At 31.7% G+C, this 18,573-nt stretch overlaps 2 protein-coding genes across 2 annotated transcripts; both read left to right on the plus strand.

The window, feature by feature from the left end:
* Positions 1 to 619: 619 nt before the first annotated feature.
* Positions 620 to 5,409, plus strand: LOC140055368 (uncharacterized). Its single transcript, XM_072100703.1, has 5 exons — positions 620 to 731; positions 2,508 to 2,548; positions 3,448 to 3,495; positions 4,029 to 4,208; positions 4,617 to 5,409. Exons 1-5 carry the CDS (start codon positions 710 to 712, stop codon positions 4,785 to 4,787), a joined length of 462 nt encoding a protein of 153 aa, XP_071956804.1. The 5' UTR covers positions 620 to 709; the 3' UTR covers positions 4,788 to 5,409.
* Positions 5,410 to 10,243: 4,834 nt separating this feature from the next.
* LOC140055370 (proline rich transmembrane protein 1B-like) lies at positions 10,244 to 16,681 on the plus strand. Its single transcript, XM_072100707.1, has 4 exons — positions 10,244 to 10,313; positions 12,380 to 12,426; positions 12,680 to 12,856; positions 13,327 to 16,681. The coding sequence occupies exons 1-4, from the start codon at positions 10,292 to 10,294 to the stop codon at positions 13,456 to 13,458; spliced, it is 378 nt and encodes a 125-aa protein (XP_071956808.1). The 5' UTR covers positions 10,244 to 10,291; the 3' UTR covers positions 13,459 to 16,681.
* Positions 16,682 to 18,573: the final 1,892 nt, after the last annotated feature.

Below are 18,573 nucleotides of genomic sequence, written 5' to 3' on the forward strand. Positions count from 1 at the left end.
TGGTTTTTTTTTTATTTGAGGATAGACCAATACAAATTGTACGCAAGAAGGATATTTAAACCAATTCAAAGGTGAAAAGTCCGTAATTGCGGACATTAAATTGATCACATCACTTTGTCTATGGAAGCCAATTGTCCTAATTAAAGGTTACAGTGGATTTATACAAAAATTTCCCAACGAATTTTAAATTATCTCCCGGATGTATCAATGACTAATGAAATGTCTTTCTTTCCGTTGAATGGCGGACCAAAGTCCTGGTGACAATACTGACATTTATGAATAGACATGGACATTTTATTTTCTATGTATTACTTTTACAGCACTAAGAGACAGATTATTAAATGCTATAAACATTAGATTAAGTGTTAAAACAGCGAATGCTGGTTCATGTTCTTTTTGTATCGGTGTCAATAAACGCTTAGCGTTGCACACATCAAACGATCCTGTGGAGATTACGTGACTTCCTCCAAAATGACGTAATCTCAACAAAAGATATTCTGATTGGTTTAAAAACTTTATTAGTTTATGGGATATGGAGCAGCGATTTTGATTGATGGAATTAAGATTTATTGATTGATTACGTCGGTCATGTGGAGGTCTATAAAAGATCTCGATATTGTGCATAGATCAAAGCAAACTCAAATTCGATTTAATTCGTTCGGTCTAGGAGGACTACTTTCAATCTAGGAGGGACTTCATTATACTAACAATGTCATCAGAAAAATATCAAGGTAGGATTATTAACATTTGTTATTTTACATTACAATACGTCTTATAGAATATTTCATGTCATCAATGGTCTGTTTCCAAAACCAAATTATACTTTGATAATTTTTACCGCGTTCTTATAAAATAATTTCCTAAACATATCGTTTATTCCGACTTTTGATACATTATCGCATGGTCGCGCTTCAGCTTTCATAAATTGTATTTTGTTTAGAAAACACGTATTAAAAAACAAGCAAGGTAGTATAAAAGCGCATGTTAAAAGTCTGGTATTTTACATATGTCAACTTGGCCGACATAGGCCTAACATTTCCATCAGTGGCCGCGGCGTACACATCATTTACCAGGAAGTTGTTCCTCTTTTGGGTTATATTAAATTTAGACCTAAATTTTGTTGTTGTCAAGTTAGGAACTCTGGCTAGACCAAACAGGTTGTTGGCTCCCTAGTAGCAACTTGAACCTCCCGTCGTGATCGACTTGTGCATATTTTGAAGGAAGATTAAATCAATATTCCGTAATATTTTCCCATTTTTCCCTCATTGTGTACACAGTTATTGTTATCTGACATCTGTTACTTTTTAATATTTGGATAAAAACCAAAACTCCTTCTTCAAAAATGCCAATAGAGTTGTATCTGTGTGCTATGTTTATTCTACATCAAATTCTTTTTTTTTAGATTCATTTAGGCCTAGTTATTTCATTTATTTTATTTAAAGTAAGGTTTCGGAAATGAGTTATATTTTTTTTAACTGAAAAGAAGCTCAGTTTAAATACATTTTAACAGGCGTCTCGATAAAACCGTTTCTTTTGAAACAAATAACACATACAATATTAATTTTTGATAACCTTGATAAAATGAGTAAATATATGCTATGCGTAGACTTTTTTCCCCTTAGTGTGGTATGATTCCGTCCTGTACCGATTGTTAAGATTAAGGTTCAGATAAATTAAAACTATTTTTCCGTAATGCAGCTTTACAATTTTAGGTATATAGATGTTTAACATTTCAAAAACATCTATTATATTATTAAATCTATTATTCTCAATTTGAATGAGTCGGTCAAAAACATGTACTGATGTTTAGGCTCTGATAAGGAAAATTGTAAAGCAGATATATTACTACCATATTTGGGCAAATCACACTTTTTTTGTCACATAACATTTGATAATGTAAACAGGAATTTATATTGCTTACCTTGATTAAAGATGTATTGTCCCTTGAAACACAAAAAAATGAAGGTCAAAATATACTAAATTTTAATTTGCCATATCAAAGTAATATTAAAGTTATTCACTTTAAGTCGAAAATTCAAGCCAAAAACAACAATTTTACGTAATTAACAGCTAAATTAATTTGATTACATTTCGTCTGGAAAATAGCGAGCAAAAGTAAACAAAGATTTAAAACCATGAGTATACATTATGCATGATGCTAATTAGGATTGTTTACAACTCATCACGGTTAAAAGTTGTTTTCACACAGATCGCGAGGAAGTTTTATGATTTTGCATACAGAGTAGCCAAATAAGCGCATTGCATATGAGATATGTTTTGATCGAAAACTTTGACTGGAAGTCAAAGTTATTTTTTTAACCAAAAAACGTCTGTATTTCAGTTAAATGATTTTTGTTTCCGACTAATTTTTGGTGAAAGTTAATAACTATTATGATACTTCAAAATGACCAACTTTTTTTCGAAATCTTTTAATTTTAATTTTTTTGGAATTTGACAAAGGGACAATACATCTTTAAATATGCGTTTCAATCATTTTTACATTTTAGATCCTTCAGCTCAAACGAATCCCGGTTATCCAGTAGTTACGGTGAGTTACCTTATTTTATGTTTTAGAATATAATCCCACCTTGTAAAGTGACTTGATAGGCAGCCAAAAATTAACTTATTTCACTGTTTACGTAAATTGAGTTACAATAGTGCAAGTCTGATGTTACGAATAAAGTTCTCTCATATTATTAATATCGGTGGAGAAACTCCATTCATAGTTTTAAAAAACAGAATTAATGATAGTTGAAATTAATTTTTTTAAACAAATGTCTGGAATGTTACTTCCAAAATTCAATCTTCATCAGCGCTGGTGCAATCCTCCAATTGAACCTCTATGGTGCAATAATCTTCCAATTGCACCTCCATGGTGCGTAGTCTGTAATGTTACTGCAATTTAGGATGATGATTGTGCAAAATCTTATTATTTTTCTAGTTGATTTGTTTTCCTTTGGTTTTTTAGTTATTGTTTAACATGGATGTACTATCTGAAATAAAAGAAGTTAATCAATGAATTAGTAGTCCTATTTGATAAATACTATAAACCTGCGTTATGAGAGTATTGTGTAAAGTGTAAACTATATTGTACAATAAATGGGAATTTCAGTTATATTTGTTACATATAGTATAGTGCAATAAGAACCATCATCTTGGGCACCAGTATTCAGAGGAGATCCATAAGGGGACCCTTTACCGTGAAACGAACGAGAAGCAATACATGTTTCAACCCCTGATCAACCTTATGTATTTATCAACAAACTTTTCACCAATGAGTAATATATAAAATAAGTTAAATAAATAAATACATTTACAGCTAAATGGTGTCCTTCTCAGTCTAGGCCTACTACACGTAAAAGTCGTATGTGTGCCTCCGACGGGATGTTTGTTTGCCAACTTAAGTACCGTAAACATTTTAATGTGTTCTTATTTATTTTTTTATAGAATCCTCCTCCTGCCTACCAGCCACCACAAGGTTATCCAGCAGGACAAGTAAGTTACTTAAATACATTTTCAGAAAAAGCATATGTTGACATTAAGAATTATATTCCATATTTCTCACAGTAAGCCTCCAACTCTACCACCGTCTAGTTGTTTTTTTAAATATATTTTCATACGCATCCAACAGTGAGCAGTTCGCAAATTATAGGATGGATAAACCAAGGATGAGGGAAATTACACTCTTTCCTATCAACCAGAGGACCATTTGAACGGGTTATTCTCTGCTATGTCATATTCTGTTTATTTGATGAATTGAGTTCATTTTGGTGTTATTGTTTTGTTCTATATGAAATACCAATACAAATTACAGACAGTAAACAGTTCGCCAATTACAGGATGGATAAACTATTTTATAATTCATCGTGATTATCACACTTAAAACGTAGGGGGTTGGAAGAACTAGGTCAGGATTGAACCCGGGAAGTTAAGCACGTTAACCACCAGCGCAGCCCCACTTTCATTAAGACCAACAGTAAAAAACACCTTATCGCTCTATAATCACATTATTACTTTTATGTTTTCAGCCTGCCTACCCACCACAACCCCAACCTGCAGGTTACACCGCCTACAATGTCCAGCCCGTGCCAGTGACCACAATAACGACCATAAGAACCAGGCCTAACAATTACCTCATTTCAGCTATACTTGTGACTTTTTTCTGCTGTTGTCCATTTGGACTTATCGGAATTATCTACAGTGTAGATGTAAGTTTATCATTTTCTCCCTTAAACTTAAACTAACTTAAGAATACTTAATAATACAATTAATTCTTGTCTAAAAAATATAAACATTATCCTATGTCGTTTCCATTTTTTATTTAAATCCAGTATTATGTTTAACTTTTCCCTATACGACAGAAAATTGTTGTATTGTTGTTTTACCACATTTTGTCGGTGAAACAAAATCATAATATTGTATTTTATATTCCGGGCGTCCAATACACCGGGCAAATTCTTCGAGCCAGCAATATATGTACAGGGAGAGTAATCTGCTCCTGGTTTTAAAATTCAATGACGTGGTATATTAAAACAGTTATATTTTACGTAGAAATAAAGGTTTTACGAATATTTTGAGTTGTTATGTTTCAACATGTCGATTATTTTGTTTTTCAGAGTTCGAGTAAGTTTGACAGTGGTGATGATGCAGGCGCCGCAAGCTCGGCTGGAACAGCCAAAAGCTGGACTATTGCTGGGCTGGTGTGTGGTATTATAGGTATCACTATCTACGTCATAATGATAATTATCGGCGCGTCCACCACTAGCTCATATTCGTCTTCTTACTAGCCGAAAAAGAAAAGACAATACGACATGCTGAAGATCCATATATATATATATACCCAGCGCAAATTATAGAAACCGTTTGTTATATTATTATTGATCTGTGGACGGTTCGGTTTGATTTGTGGGTGAGGAGTCTCGATACTTTTTAGTGCCTGGACAACACCTCTGTTTCATTCTTCAACTTTTCTTCAAACTGTATGTAAAATTAAAACTTTGCAATATTTACCACCTCATTGCCGATAGTTGGTAGGCAATTAGACAGAATCCTTCCTCTGGGTGCCTGTCTAGTCAATCTCTTCTTCTTTCCACCTTATAGCCTAAATTTACTAACTTGTTCCGTTTCACGGCGCAGTTAGTTCAATTCCTATGATTTCCATTATTTAACAAAACCGTCATCCGTTCTGTGAAATGGAACAATATTATGTATCTTACTCCATGGCATGACTGTGTTTCACGCTTATGTCTCCATGACCCTGTCATGGAGACATAAGTTTCTGTTATTGTGTTGTATTATTGTATATATATTTTTTATTTTCACCTTTATTGTGTATCAATGCAATTTAAGACTTTGTATTGAATGATTAATTAATGTTTAGAGAGTAATAAAGTGGGAAAAGAATGGAAATGTGTTTATTTTATTTTATTTTTATTCAGTGAGTCGTCTAATTCTACGGTACTTACAACAACTGTTTTACTGAGCACACTTCGTGCTTTGTCAGTCATTACGAAAACGTTGTTTCGCATAGTACTTATCCAGAGGGAGTTGCTCCGGCCTGCTTATACTATGTGCAAAATAATGATACTAGGACATATACAGACAATGCCACCACTACAAACACACTTAAACAAAAATATACAATATCTACACCTACCGCATCCCCACAAAACTCTCAAAAACCACTTTGTTTGTGGTATAGGAGGAGGGGGATTGGTGGGTGTACAATTATCTAGGCTGTTGTCCTGATATGACGGATTTCAACAATCGTACACTTTTCCATATTTTCTCGAAAACAGATCATTCTCATTGGGTTATTAATAATAATAGATATATTTATATTGCGCGAATAAACAATGTCTCTATGCGCTCGACAATAAAGAAATAGAAAGAGTACAAAAAAGACAAAAAAAACCCACCAAGCTAGCACCCAAACCGAAGTATGGGGATACACCATCACCGCTAACTGGTGTGTAAGTACCCCAGTTAGCATCGGTTAAGTCTTTTCAGGGATCCGGTGCCTCCAGTCTACTAGTAAAGAAACAACAACTGGCAAGAAAGGTGAACAAAAGCAAAAATAAAAAAAGGATTACAACGAGGCGATTGTGTAATAAGCTATTTAGAAAATCCCTTGTTTAGTTTAGATTTGAATTTCTTGCATTGAAGGTACATTTCTTTTGTTAAGACTTCTTTTGTTAAGACTTCTTTTGTTCTTGTTCTATGGTTTTAGTTCACCTGTATCAAATTTGCATAGCCAAGTTCTATAAGTAACCAAGGCTTGGCTTAGGACAGAGCATTTTAAGTAAGTTGAATTCCATGTTGTAACTTGTTTAAATAACTTATTGGACATTATACCATATTGGATACTACTGTACCTTGTTGAATTCCATGTTGTACCTTGTTTAAATACCTTATGGGACATTATAACATATTGGATACTACTGTACCTTGTTGAATTCCATGTTGTACCTTGTTTAAATACCTTATTGGACATTATAACATATTGGATACTACTGTACCTTGTTGAATTCCATGTTGTACCTTGTTTAAATACCTTATTGGACATTATACCATATTGGATATGTACCTTGTTGAATTCTGAATTGAAAAGTTTGATTTTGAAAACTTGTATCTGTTATTTATACACCTTGTACTTATTTATAGAAAGTCAGCAATGTAAGTTTAGTTTATTATCATTCATTTAGTTGTTCTTATACTCTAGGCGTAGCCATATTGTTTATTCTGTTGATATATATTTGCTGTTTGTTTAATAGATGTTTAAATAATGTTCTTATTTTAATTCCTTATAGGTTGAACAGTCATAGTTTGAGCCGTCATATTCCGACTAAATCATAATAAATCAACAACTCAATTTTACTCCTATTTTCTAAATTGTAATCATTCTTACAACACCAGATCTTCAACAACTGCAAAAAAAACCTAATATACGAAAAACATACAATTTTACTTAGAATAACATCTTTTATTTACAAAGGATCTTATATATGGAATAACTTACCACTCAATCTAAAAGCAATACCCATCATAAATTAATTTAAAACAAAATGCAAACAGATACTTATTTCGAACATTAGTATTCATAATTGCCTTAAGAATTTTTTTCTCTCTCTTTATTGTGCCTTTTTGTTTAATTAGACGAAATAAAGAAATGTTTTATTTTCTCTCACTTAAATTAAATAATTAAATGTATATTTATTTATCTGGAGGACCAAACTTAAAGCCTTGGCTTAATGCGTCCTCCTTAAACAATTTTATTTATTAATTTATGGTCTGTATTATTATTATATTGTGTGAAAACAATAAACATGAAACTCGAAAAACTATTATATTACCGTCATAATTGTCATCGACATATTGATATCGTCATACCGTACAGTATGTCGAATAAACTACACGTATGGAATTGCTGCTGATTTGTTTTATTCTAATAATAATAAATAAATAAATAAAATAAATTAAATAAATAAAAAAAATAATTAATTAAATAAATAAAATAAATAAAAAAATAAATAAAATAAATAAATAATATACTGGATATATATAGCGGCTAATGTATATTATTATTAATGATATGTGGACCTTTCGGGTTTGGTTTGTGGATGTCTCGGTCTTGTTCGTGTCAGGACATCACATCTGTCTCATTCTCGACCTTTTCTTCAAATTGTATGTAAAAACTGTTGCAATATAAGTGGTTTCACATTTAGATAAGAAGGGGACCTATGCTCGAGGGCTATTCATAGACTTTTCATCTGCATTTAATTTGATGCAGCCTCATATTTTAATGAATAAAATGTCTGAATGGAAGGTTAATCCTTACCTTGCTCTATGGGTTGGTGATTTTCTTACAAATCCGTTACAGTATCTCAGAGATTAGAAGGATCAACACTGGTGCACCCCAGGGGTGTTGTCTGTCACCAAGTTTATTTACAATATATACTAGTGAATGTCGATCTTCATGTAGCATGTGTCATATAATCATACGCAGATGACATGGTACTGATTGGTCTATTGAAAAATGCTGACGATCATGTGTATAAGGCTGAATATGTTAAATTAATGTCATGGTGCAATGACAATTACCTTAAGATTAATTTTAATAAAACTAAAAAAATTATATGGGATTTTAGGAAAAAGAAAAATGAAAAAAGTTATCTGATAGTTAATGATCAGACAATTGAACGTGTTCATGAAACCAAATATCTTGGTACACATATTGATGATCAACTTAGTTTTGAAAAAAATACGGCCGAGATAATTAAGAAAGGTCACCAAAGGTTATATTTTCTAAGAAAGCTAAATAAATTTAATGTTAGCTGTTGTACTTTAAAATTATTCTATGAAACAGTTATTCAATCAGTACTAGTTATCTCTTTTATTGCTTGGTTCGGTAATTTAAATGAAACACACAAGAAAGGTCTCATTAGAATTACTAAGATAGCATCAAATATAATTGGTTGTACGGTTAATGATTTAAAATATCTTTATGAAAAACAAGTCTTAAGTAAAATTTTAGAAGATAAGAAACATCCATTACATATGAGATTTTTTAAGAACAAGTCAGGCCGGTTACGGGCTCCTAGAGCTGATACGGTACGTCAAGAAATGTCTTTTGTACCAAATTCAACTCATATTTTTAACTCAAAGATTGTTAGATCATAATAGCGCACATGCAATATATATTTTAAAGTTTTACTGTTGATGGATGTTTAATTAATGTTTTTAAATTGTAAATTTGTTCTATGTATGATGTAATTATGAATGTTTTACCATATTTTTCTGTCGAGGAAAACAATTTTTCCATGTACAATTTATTTTATATGGAACGAATAAAGATTTGATTTGATTTGATTTGATAATGTAGTCCTCCTAGATCGAACGAATTGGATCAGATTTGAGTTTGCATTGAAATAATATGCACAGTATGCAGGTGCCGCAAGCTCGGCTCGAACAGCCAGAAGCTGGACTATCGCTGAGCTGGTGTGTGGTATTATAATGCTCACTATCTGGGTCATAATGTTAATTGTCGGCGCGTCCACGGCTAGTTCTAGTTATTCCTACAATACGTATTCGTCTTACTAGCCGAAAAGGAAAAGACAAAACCTGTTAAAGATCCATTTATATACCCAGTGCAAATTATAGAAATCTGTCGGTTTCACGACGCAGTTCAATTCCTATTTTTTTTCATTGTTTAACAAAAACGGTCTTCCGTTCTGTGAAACGGAACAATTGTGTAGCTTACTCCATGGCATGACTGTTTTACGGTTATTAGCCCTGTCATGGAGACATATACCTTTCTGCTATTGTTTTGTTTCACCTTTATTATATATCAATGTATTTTAAGACTTTGTATTGATGATTAACTAACTAATGTTTAGAGAGTAATGCAATTTTTCATAGACTACCATATACATTTAATAATCATATTGATATTTTTACTAAAATTTATTTCAAAATGAAGATTAAATGTTCACTTCTTGAACAGTCTGCATAACCTATTTGATTATTATTATATCTCTTATTGTCATCATTTTAAATTAATAGCATGCTGATCTATATATATATTAATATTTATATATTTGTATTTGATTATCTGTTTTTGATGTTGTATTGTTTTATGTTTCAAACCTGTATATGGAGGTAATTATCGCTGTTGGTTTTGATTGAATATAACAAAATAAATAAAATAGAAAAGTGGCAAAATATTTATAATATTACAATGGAAATGCATTGTTTATTTTATCAGTGAGTTGTCTACAGTAAAACCAAAGCAACGTAAAGTTGTTTGAGCACCGACTTATTTTCAGATTTAGATTTCAGATTTAGATTCTAAGACGATTACCTCTTAGACATTACCGTCAAGGAAAAGTCCTAGATCAACTATTAGTATTACTCGCCCCCACCACCCGGAAATCCACAGAACTACCCTAAAACCATATCGCTCAGTTACCACGGGGATTTTTCAATGACTTGGTAGTTTTCCAGGGGCGGGTGTAATTATCATCCAGGTCGCTAGCGAATTTCAACATGATTAAACACCCGTACTTCTTCTATGACGTTTTCCAAAAACGGATTATTCTGATTGGTTAAAAACTTTATCAGTAATCTGATTATACTGAGCAACGGATTTGATTGGATAGAATTAGAATTCAGATGTTCCTTTTGTTTGCCTCTCGCACTATAAAAAGACAGGCTGTGTGAATGCATTTGTAATATACCGGAAACTCGAATCAAAATCAGATCTAATTTGTTTAATCATCACACTATATCAACAATGTCATCAGATAAGACTCAAGGTAGGGGTATACACTTAAATGTATTCCTGTTTTTTTAATTACTGTACAGATTTTTAATACGCGGGAAAGTATAGTTGCTAAAATGGTTTTTAAAATGACTGCCAAAAACACGGTCTTATTTAAAAAATATAACCGTTTTGATGGGGGTGTGAATAAACCCTTTTATCCAGATGTTTTTACCCTTCGTTAAATTAGAAACCGTATCATAATAGGGGTCCCGTTATCACCCTTACCCTAACCTAAATTATTATTGGTATCAATATCAATACACATAAGTATATATTAATATCCTTGAGCATGCCCCTGTATTTTAAGCGTAATTCCCACTAGAACGCAACGAAACGCAGCAACGTATCGAATCGAAGTGATGTATTGCGTAGTCGCAAGTGGGAACCGACGACGCAACAGTGCTGTAAAAATCGCAGGTTTGATTTCACGTAGGCGGGTACAAACACAATGATTAGAAGGGCATTTTCTTACGTTGCGTAAATTGCGTTACGTTGCGTCGCTAGTGGGAACCAAGCAACCTAGGCCTGCTAAAATGGCAAACCAATCTTCCAGTCTCTACCAGGAACGTTTAATAACGGTAAACGTATATGCCTACAATATCTTAATAGAAGATTCAGCGGACTGGAAATAATCTATTTTATTCATATTTTATGTAATGACATATGTATATTTCTGCTGTTCATAAATGCATTGTCCTTTGTATGCTGAATGCCAGTAATTACCTTCGTGGTAGGATTGCCATACTTTCAATATTGTTTGTAAAGAATAAAATAAAGTAAAATAATAAAACTACTGAACGTTATGCTCCACTTGTCATAATTTATAAATAAAAGACAAAACGTTTCCTGGTGAAAAAGAAAGCATTGTCCTTTGTATGCTGAATGCCAGTAATTACCTTCGTGGTAGGATTGCCATACTTTCAATATTGTTTGTAAAGAATAAAATAAAGTAAAATAATAAAACTACTGAACGTTATGCTCCACTTGTCATAATTTATAAATAAAAGACAAAACGTTTCCTGGTGAAAAAGAAACTTAGGCCAGTTAGGCCTAAGTGCTGATTTTTACACCGATTCTCGTACGGTATCGACAATAAACAACACACGCAGTGTCTTGTCTGCTGACTACAAGTAGCTTTCTCCCACATTATACAAACTGTTGACAGCTTTAGGCTAGAAAAACATTTATTTGTTCATAATAATATTATGTACGATAAAAATACGATTAAATAATCTTTCAATTTTATTTACTGTACTCACTCAGTATACGAATATTTAAACAAATAAAAAAGTAAAATAAATATAAACAAGAAATATTTCGTATAAAAAACGCCGCTCATCTCACGGTAACTACCGTCTACATGCATCTCACTATTTATAAGCAAATGGTTTCTTAGACTCTCTTTGGGGTGTGCGCATGCCCAGTTAGATTTTCCAAATACCCATTTTTTTTTTACCCAGCCGTAGTCTAGTAAACTGCTATAAGCTACCGCATGGTACCATTATACCCTATGCTTCCGTTCTCTTAAATATAACTGCCTAAAGTAGCGGTGCGAAAAATGTTAAGCTGATTCAATTATTGATGAAGGAGACGTGAAGATAGTGTTTTTTTTATTTGACTTTATCGAAGCAGTACTGCAGAAAATGTTCTCAACATGTTACATATTTCTAATAAATGTTATAGATTTGTTAAAAAATATTTGTTGACAATTTTCTTCATAATTATCCCATACGGTGTAATTTACTGTCCCGCGCGAGGCGCGTATATGTACGGGTTGACTTTTTGGGGTCACTGAATTGCACTTTTTGAGCTAAGTTAAAAAAATGCAATTTTTCGGAAGGCCAAAACATTACACATAACAATAAAACCAACAATTACAGAAAGTTACAGTCATAACAATGTATTTTGCATTTTTCCTAAACCTATTTAAAATACCTTATTTAGCCTCAGTCAATTTGGGTAGAAACTTCGCGTCTTCAAAGGTAATACAATCAAATTAATTTACTCTTTAACGGGCCTTAAGAAAAATGAACCTTTTAAAATATGTTTATGTTTTAGCCCCGTCTGCTGCTGCTTATACCAATCAAGTTTATCCACCAAACACGGTAGGCTGTTTTATGTGTCATTCGTAGGTATAGTGTAGGTATAAACACGAAATTACGTATAGGTAGGCCTAATAATAAAATAATAATATAGGCATATGTTTAGATTTGAATGAATATGGTGTAGGATACGGATTGTGATGTGCAAAACAACAATCAACCAATCACAAACAACCAACTAACTATCTCTTGATATCTGCGTTGCATATAATAAAAATAATAAAATATTATATTATACATATATTTTGAATTTTAGCCTGGGTACCCGCAAGCTCAACCTGCAGGTTTCGCTAACTATATCGTCCAGCCCGTACCAGTGACCACAATAACCACTGTGAGAACTAAGCCTAAGACTTACCTCGTTCCAGCTATAATTGTCACTTTATTCTGTTGTTTACCATTGGGAATTGTCGGAATTGTCTACAGCGTAAATGTAAGTTTTTTATTAAAAGTGAACAATACAAATGTTTTACACGGAACTACCCTTTAACTACTGGCAATCCTGTTCTTCGTAATTTTCCAACTTTATTATTTTTTTTTTGCTTTTTGTTCAAATATATTATCCTTTTACTTTCTCCATTATATTAATGATTTGTATGTAATGTTTTTCTTTTTAAATTAATATACATTAATGTTCATTGTTTGAACCATAACTCTTTCAAATATTATACAGTTATATAAAGCATTAAAGCAGAGAATTTTGTTATTTAATGTCAAACTATGCGGTTGTACACACATTGTGAGATTGACAACATTGTTTCATATCCATAGAAAACATTAAGTAACAAATAATCTTTTTAAAAAAAAGAAACAAAACTGATCCAGTATAGGTGATAACACTTTTTTTGTTTAGTTAGGCCTAATTTTTCTGTGTTTTACGCTTTTGATTATTTTGTTTTTCAGAGTTCGAGTAAGTTTAACCGTGGTGATGATGCAGGCGCCGCAAGCTCAGCTAGGTCAGCCAGAAGCTGGACTATTGCTGGTCTTGTGTGTGGTATTGTTATTATTTGTGTGAACGTCGTATTACGACTGTAGTGTAGGCCACTATGTAATTTCGTGTCATTTTTTTGTTAAAAGCAAAATTCCAGCTGATTTAGTGTCTTTAGGATGTAAAGTAATGAAAAAAATATGTTGCCATTTTTTTAAAAAAGCTTAAGGGTGTCAAATCCAAGATGGCCGCCAATACGTAAAATATCCAATAAATGTACCATATTGGACAAAGTAACACCCATTATGAATAATATTTTAAGTTCATATGGGTTCTCTGCTATATAAGAATTATTATAAACCTATATTCCTTAGTATTCTGACATTTTGAATTTCAAAATGGCCGCCATTTTTTAAAAATGGATTAAATTTCTTATTAAAACATGTACAAGTTATGACGTTGATTGAAATCACATAAAATGATAGGCCTATGACAACAACATTGGTGATTAACACAAAATGGCGGCCATTTTGAATTTTAAAATGGCCGCCATTTTTTAAAAATGGGTTAAATTTCTTATTAAAACTTGTATAAGTTAAATAAAATTAGATTGAAATATACAAAATGATATGCTTATGACAACAACATGGTGATTAACACAAAATGATGACCATCAGGAGGTCTACAGTACTGACTGTACACTTCTTCATATTAAAACATCTCATAAACTTCTTCAGTTAAATGACAACTAACTCTGCCAAAGTCCTTCAATGAAATATTTCTAATCTTGAATGCGATACAGTAAGTTGACCTTCCTTCGTTATCTACTACTGCATCCATCGAACTTCCACAGACTGATCTGCGTTTCCAGCAACCTTGTTCAGAAACAATTTGTCAAAATAACTGAAATACCTCATTTCACCGGCAAATAATCTCTATAGGAGTCTTCTTTTACTTTGATAAGTTTGTCACCTGTATTCACCGTCATATATATTTTTTGCCAATATTCGTCTTTTTCTTAGGATCCCATATAGACAGTTTTCCTTCTACAAGATTTTTACCAATGCCTCAAACATTTTCTGTCCAATTTCATCATGCCATGGCCAACAAACACCTTTGTGCGAATTGCAGCATTCTTCATTAATCGGGATATCATCTCTCTTTAAATGTTAACTAAATTTGCCAGCTCTGATGAAATCATTAATTTGTGTTATTCCAATGATACCACGCTCAATTACCCATATCAATTGATGTAAATCCAGCAAGTCCCACACATACATGTCCTCTCATATACATATAGGGATATAGTTTAACCACATCATTTAGATTTCGTCGACTCTCTGTATTCAAGTTAATATCTTTATGATCAGCCTCTTTCAAACAAAATGATACTTAACCTAGAATCTCTTTCTCTGTCTGCATTTGTAGAAGCAAGTTGTAGAGAGAAAGCAGAATTAGTGTGCTTTTGTCCTTTGGAGATGTTTTCCATTTAAGATATTTGTGTCACTGGTTGTATAAGTAATACAAGTTCACAAAAGCACTTGCCTCAACACTATTTTCACAATGCTACATGTCCAAAAGCCATATAGTTCACCGGGTCGACATAATAATTGCTTTTTGATGTCATCTCCGTCCACGTCCACTCATCTAGGGCAAGAGTCATCACCAGGCATTCTTGTCTTTCCCTAGTACATGAGTTTTTATACCACAACCATGTGCACTCATCAAACCAGTGTATAATGCTGGTCTGTCTGTAGGGGGTACATATCTAATGAAATTGGTAGAGATTGTAGAAGATGAGAAGTAGGAGTTCATTCATTTACAAGATTTTTATAGGCAGAGCTGTATCTGTATTTCCTTCAAGCTTCTGCCAAAAGTTGACAGGTTGAAAACTTACCAACCATACTTGTGACTATGGCCCTGAAGGTTCAGACATTGAATTACATAGCAATAACGCATTTATTATTTACCGTTATACAGGATTTCACAATAAGGTATAAATGCATATTATATTGTGGTCCTATCTCCTGTCAAGTTTCAGTTTCATGAAAAGAAATGAGATCTGTAATTTAGAATCTATATATAAATTATGGTTAATTAATTCTGACATAGACGAGCACAATGGAAAAACTTTGGAACAAATTTCTATCTCAGGTGTACCGCAAAATGTAAAACAGTTTTTACTATTACGATATTGTTCCATATTTCTATCTTAGGAATATATTATAAAGAGTTTTAAAACAAAATTTCTGATTCATTGGTAGATTTTCAACTCAATTTCAATTGTACGCGGTCAAAGTAATTTCCGGGTTCACGATGAGTTCACAGGTTCACCTTGCAACTACCTGGTTTCAGTTAAGTTGGTCGTTAGTGGCTATAGCTATTTTAGTTTTTTGTTTATTTTCGGATCGGACCGCGCGTGTAAAGGTACAGTAGTTAAAAAATAAATCCCGATAGCCGAGTTTTATTGAGTAAGCTGGCAGGAATAACTGTAGGCTATCTGTGTCCCATTAGGGTCCATATTGCAAGCCGTCTAAAACACCTTCCTTCTTGGGCCGAAACGGCCTACACTGTCGCGGAAGTTAGTTTCAAAAGATGTTTAAATTAAATAATGTATTATGATGGTATTTATTTGAATAAACGCCTCCCCAATAAAACATCACTTTGAATAATAATCGCCTACACCCACCTACCCAACTATCTAATGAACGCCCATCCACATTAATTATACACACAATATTATATATACTATTTATAATAGAATTCATTACACTGTTAACTATAATTTACCAAGCATTTGTTATAATTTTTTACCACTTTTCATATCTATTAGAGAATTTTATTTTATTATAAATGTTAAGATATTATTAAAACTAAAAAATCCCTCGAATAAGCATCTCCCTCAAATGAACTCTGCCTCCCCACCTCCGCCCTATAAAACAATAAACACTATACTATAAATTCCCCATGTTGTGACACTTGCAATGTTATTGAGAATGATAAACATATGTTAGTAGAGTGCATAACAGTAAAATGTTTATGGAGAGAGATAAACGAAATAATTAGAGCAGTAAGCATACATATTCCTGTTTTTTCTTTCAAAAGACTTTTATTTGAAACTGACAATAATTACGTAAATAAATTATACACTTTAGGAGCATTTTGTATTTATAAAGTAAAGATATTAAGTTTATTGGAAAAAGAAAAAAAAAATCAATCTCCTACAAATGTTTAAATCTGAAAAAAATATAAGAAATATGTAAATCTGCAGGTATACTGTATATGCTCAACCAGATTAAGGAAGAAAATATGTAAATGAGATACCATGAATGATGAATCTATTATGTTTGTTTTTTTTTTTTTTTTTTTTTTTTTTTTTTTTTTCTTGCTACTATACTGTATGTTTTGTAAACATGTATACCTTGATGATTTGAAAACAAAAAGACAAAATGTGAAAAGCTTTTTATAGATTGATGATAAAAAAAAAATGATGAAGGATAAGAAGGTTTAGGTTTAAGTGGGGAAGTGTTTTCATCAAAGCTTTCATATTATAGGTATATACCGTATATATGTAATTTGCACATTCTTACTGCATGTGGAATTTTGAAATGATAAAATGGTTAAAAAGAAAAAAAAGAATGTCTAATTTTTTTAATGGATCATTAAACACAAATGTTGTTAAATGATAATGTATGTATAAAAAAATAATAGAATAAATAATAAGTAAAAAAAAATAATGGAATGAACCCACATAGGAAAAAAAAAAGTTAAATGAAACTTTGATGGGTTATACTGTAGATGCAAAAAAGGATAATCTGTTGGAAATAAATTTTGTAAACATTTAAAGATCAAAAAAATCAATGTTAAAGGATGAGGAAAATATAATGTTAACAGTAAAAAGTTAGTAAGTAATTAGTATAACAGAGAATATGCATTGTTTAAATGAAAATATGTTTGCATAGATAAATCCAAAGAAAAATAAAATGGGACAAACCCATGGGATGGATTTATTAAACATAAACGTATTATAATTGTATGAAATAAATATGCATGTAGATGAAAAAAAAAACAAAAACAACTATGTAAGAAAAAATAAGCTTTGTTAATGAAAATGTGTTATAGATAATATGTATAAAAAGAGGAAACTATGTAATCAATGTGGTTAAATGATAATGTATGTATAAACAAAATAATATATGGAAATAGTTTTTTTTTTTAAAGAAAATAAGTAAAAAAAAAAAAAAGTGGAATGAATCCACATAAGAGAAGAAAGTAAAAAAGTTAAATGAAAATTTAAGAAGTTATAGATGCAAAAAAGGATCTGCTGGTTTTGTAAACATTAAAGAACAAAAATATTAATATTAATGTTAAAGGATGAGAACAATATTATGTTAACAGTAAACATGTAGTAAGTAATGAGTATAACAGAGAATATGCATTGTTAAATGAAAATGTGGTAGATGAAAAAATTAAAAACAACTACGTAAGAAAAAAAAAAGCTTGTTAATGAAAATGTGTTACAGATAATATGTTTAATCAATGTGATAATATGTAAACAAATGAATAAATAAGTATATGTATACAGATGATTAAACAAACATTGTAAATATAATGATATGTATAGTGTATAGTGAAAAATATATGTAAAGAGAACAGTGGTTTGGAAATAAAAGTGGGATGAACCCACATAAGATAAAAAAAAATAAACACTATACTTTAAAATGTTATTAATCATCTAAGACACTGTGAAACAGAGTAGGTTTAGTTTTTCGAATGTCTAGCATTTTCAATAATGGTAACCGACAGAAAACGTACAAGGAGAACGTCCTTCTAAAACCTTTTTACCCGAGTCATTATCATTCCGAGAACCTTCGTTTACACTTCCTAGAGGGGAGCGAGCAAACTAGAGGTCTAACCCTCTAGTTAGACGTAATTGTTGTTGAATATTTGATATAAATTGTTAAGTTGTTCCATACTTTTGCAACTCCAACTTTGAACGATTATTTAATTTAATAGTCATAGTGGGGTATTATATATCTGTTATATAGAGGAAATTGACAACTTTAGCCTTATATTTACAATTTACAATTCTGTGAGAAGTGACAATTTTAGAACATTGTGTACAAACAACAATTTATGCACACATATTTAAAAAAAAATATTTAAAGAATTTAATTTTTAGTGGCGGCCATTTTGAAATCCAAGATGGCCAACAGATTATC

This window comes from Antedon mediterranea, chromosome 7, assembly GCF_964355755.1.
Source record: "Antedon mediterranea chromosome 7, ecAntMedi1.1, whole genome shotgun sequence".
NCBI lineage: Eukaryota > Metazoa > Echinodermata > Crinoidea > Comatulida > Antedonidae > Antedon > Antedon mediterranea.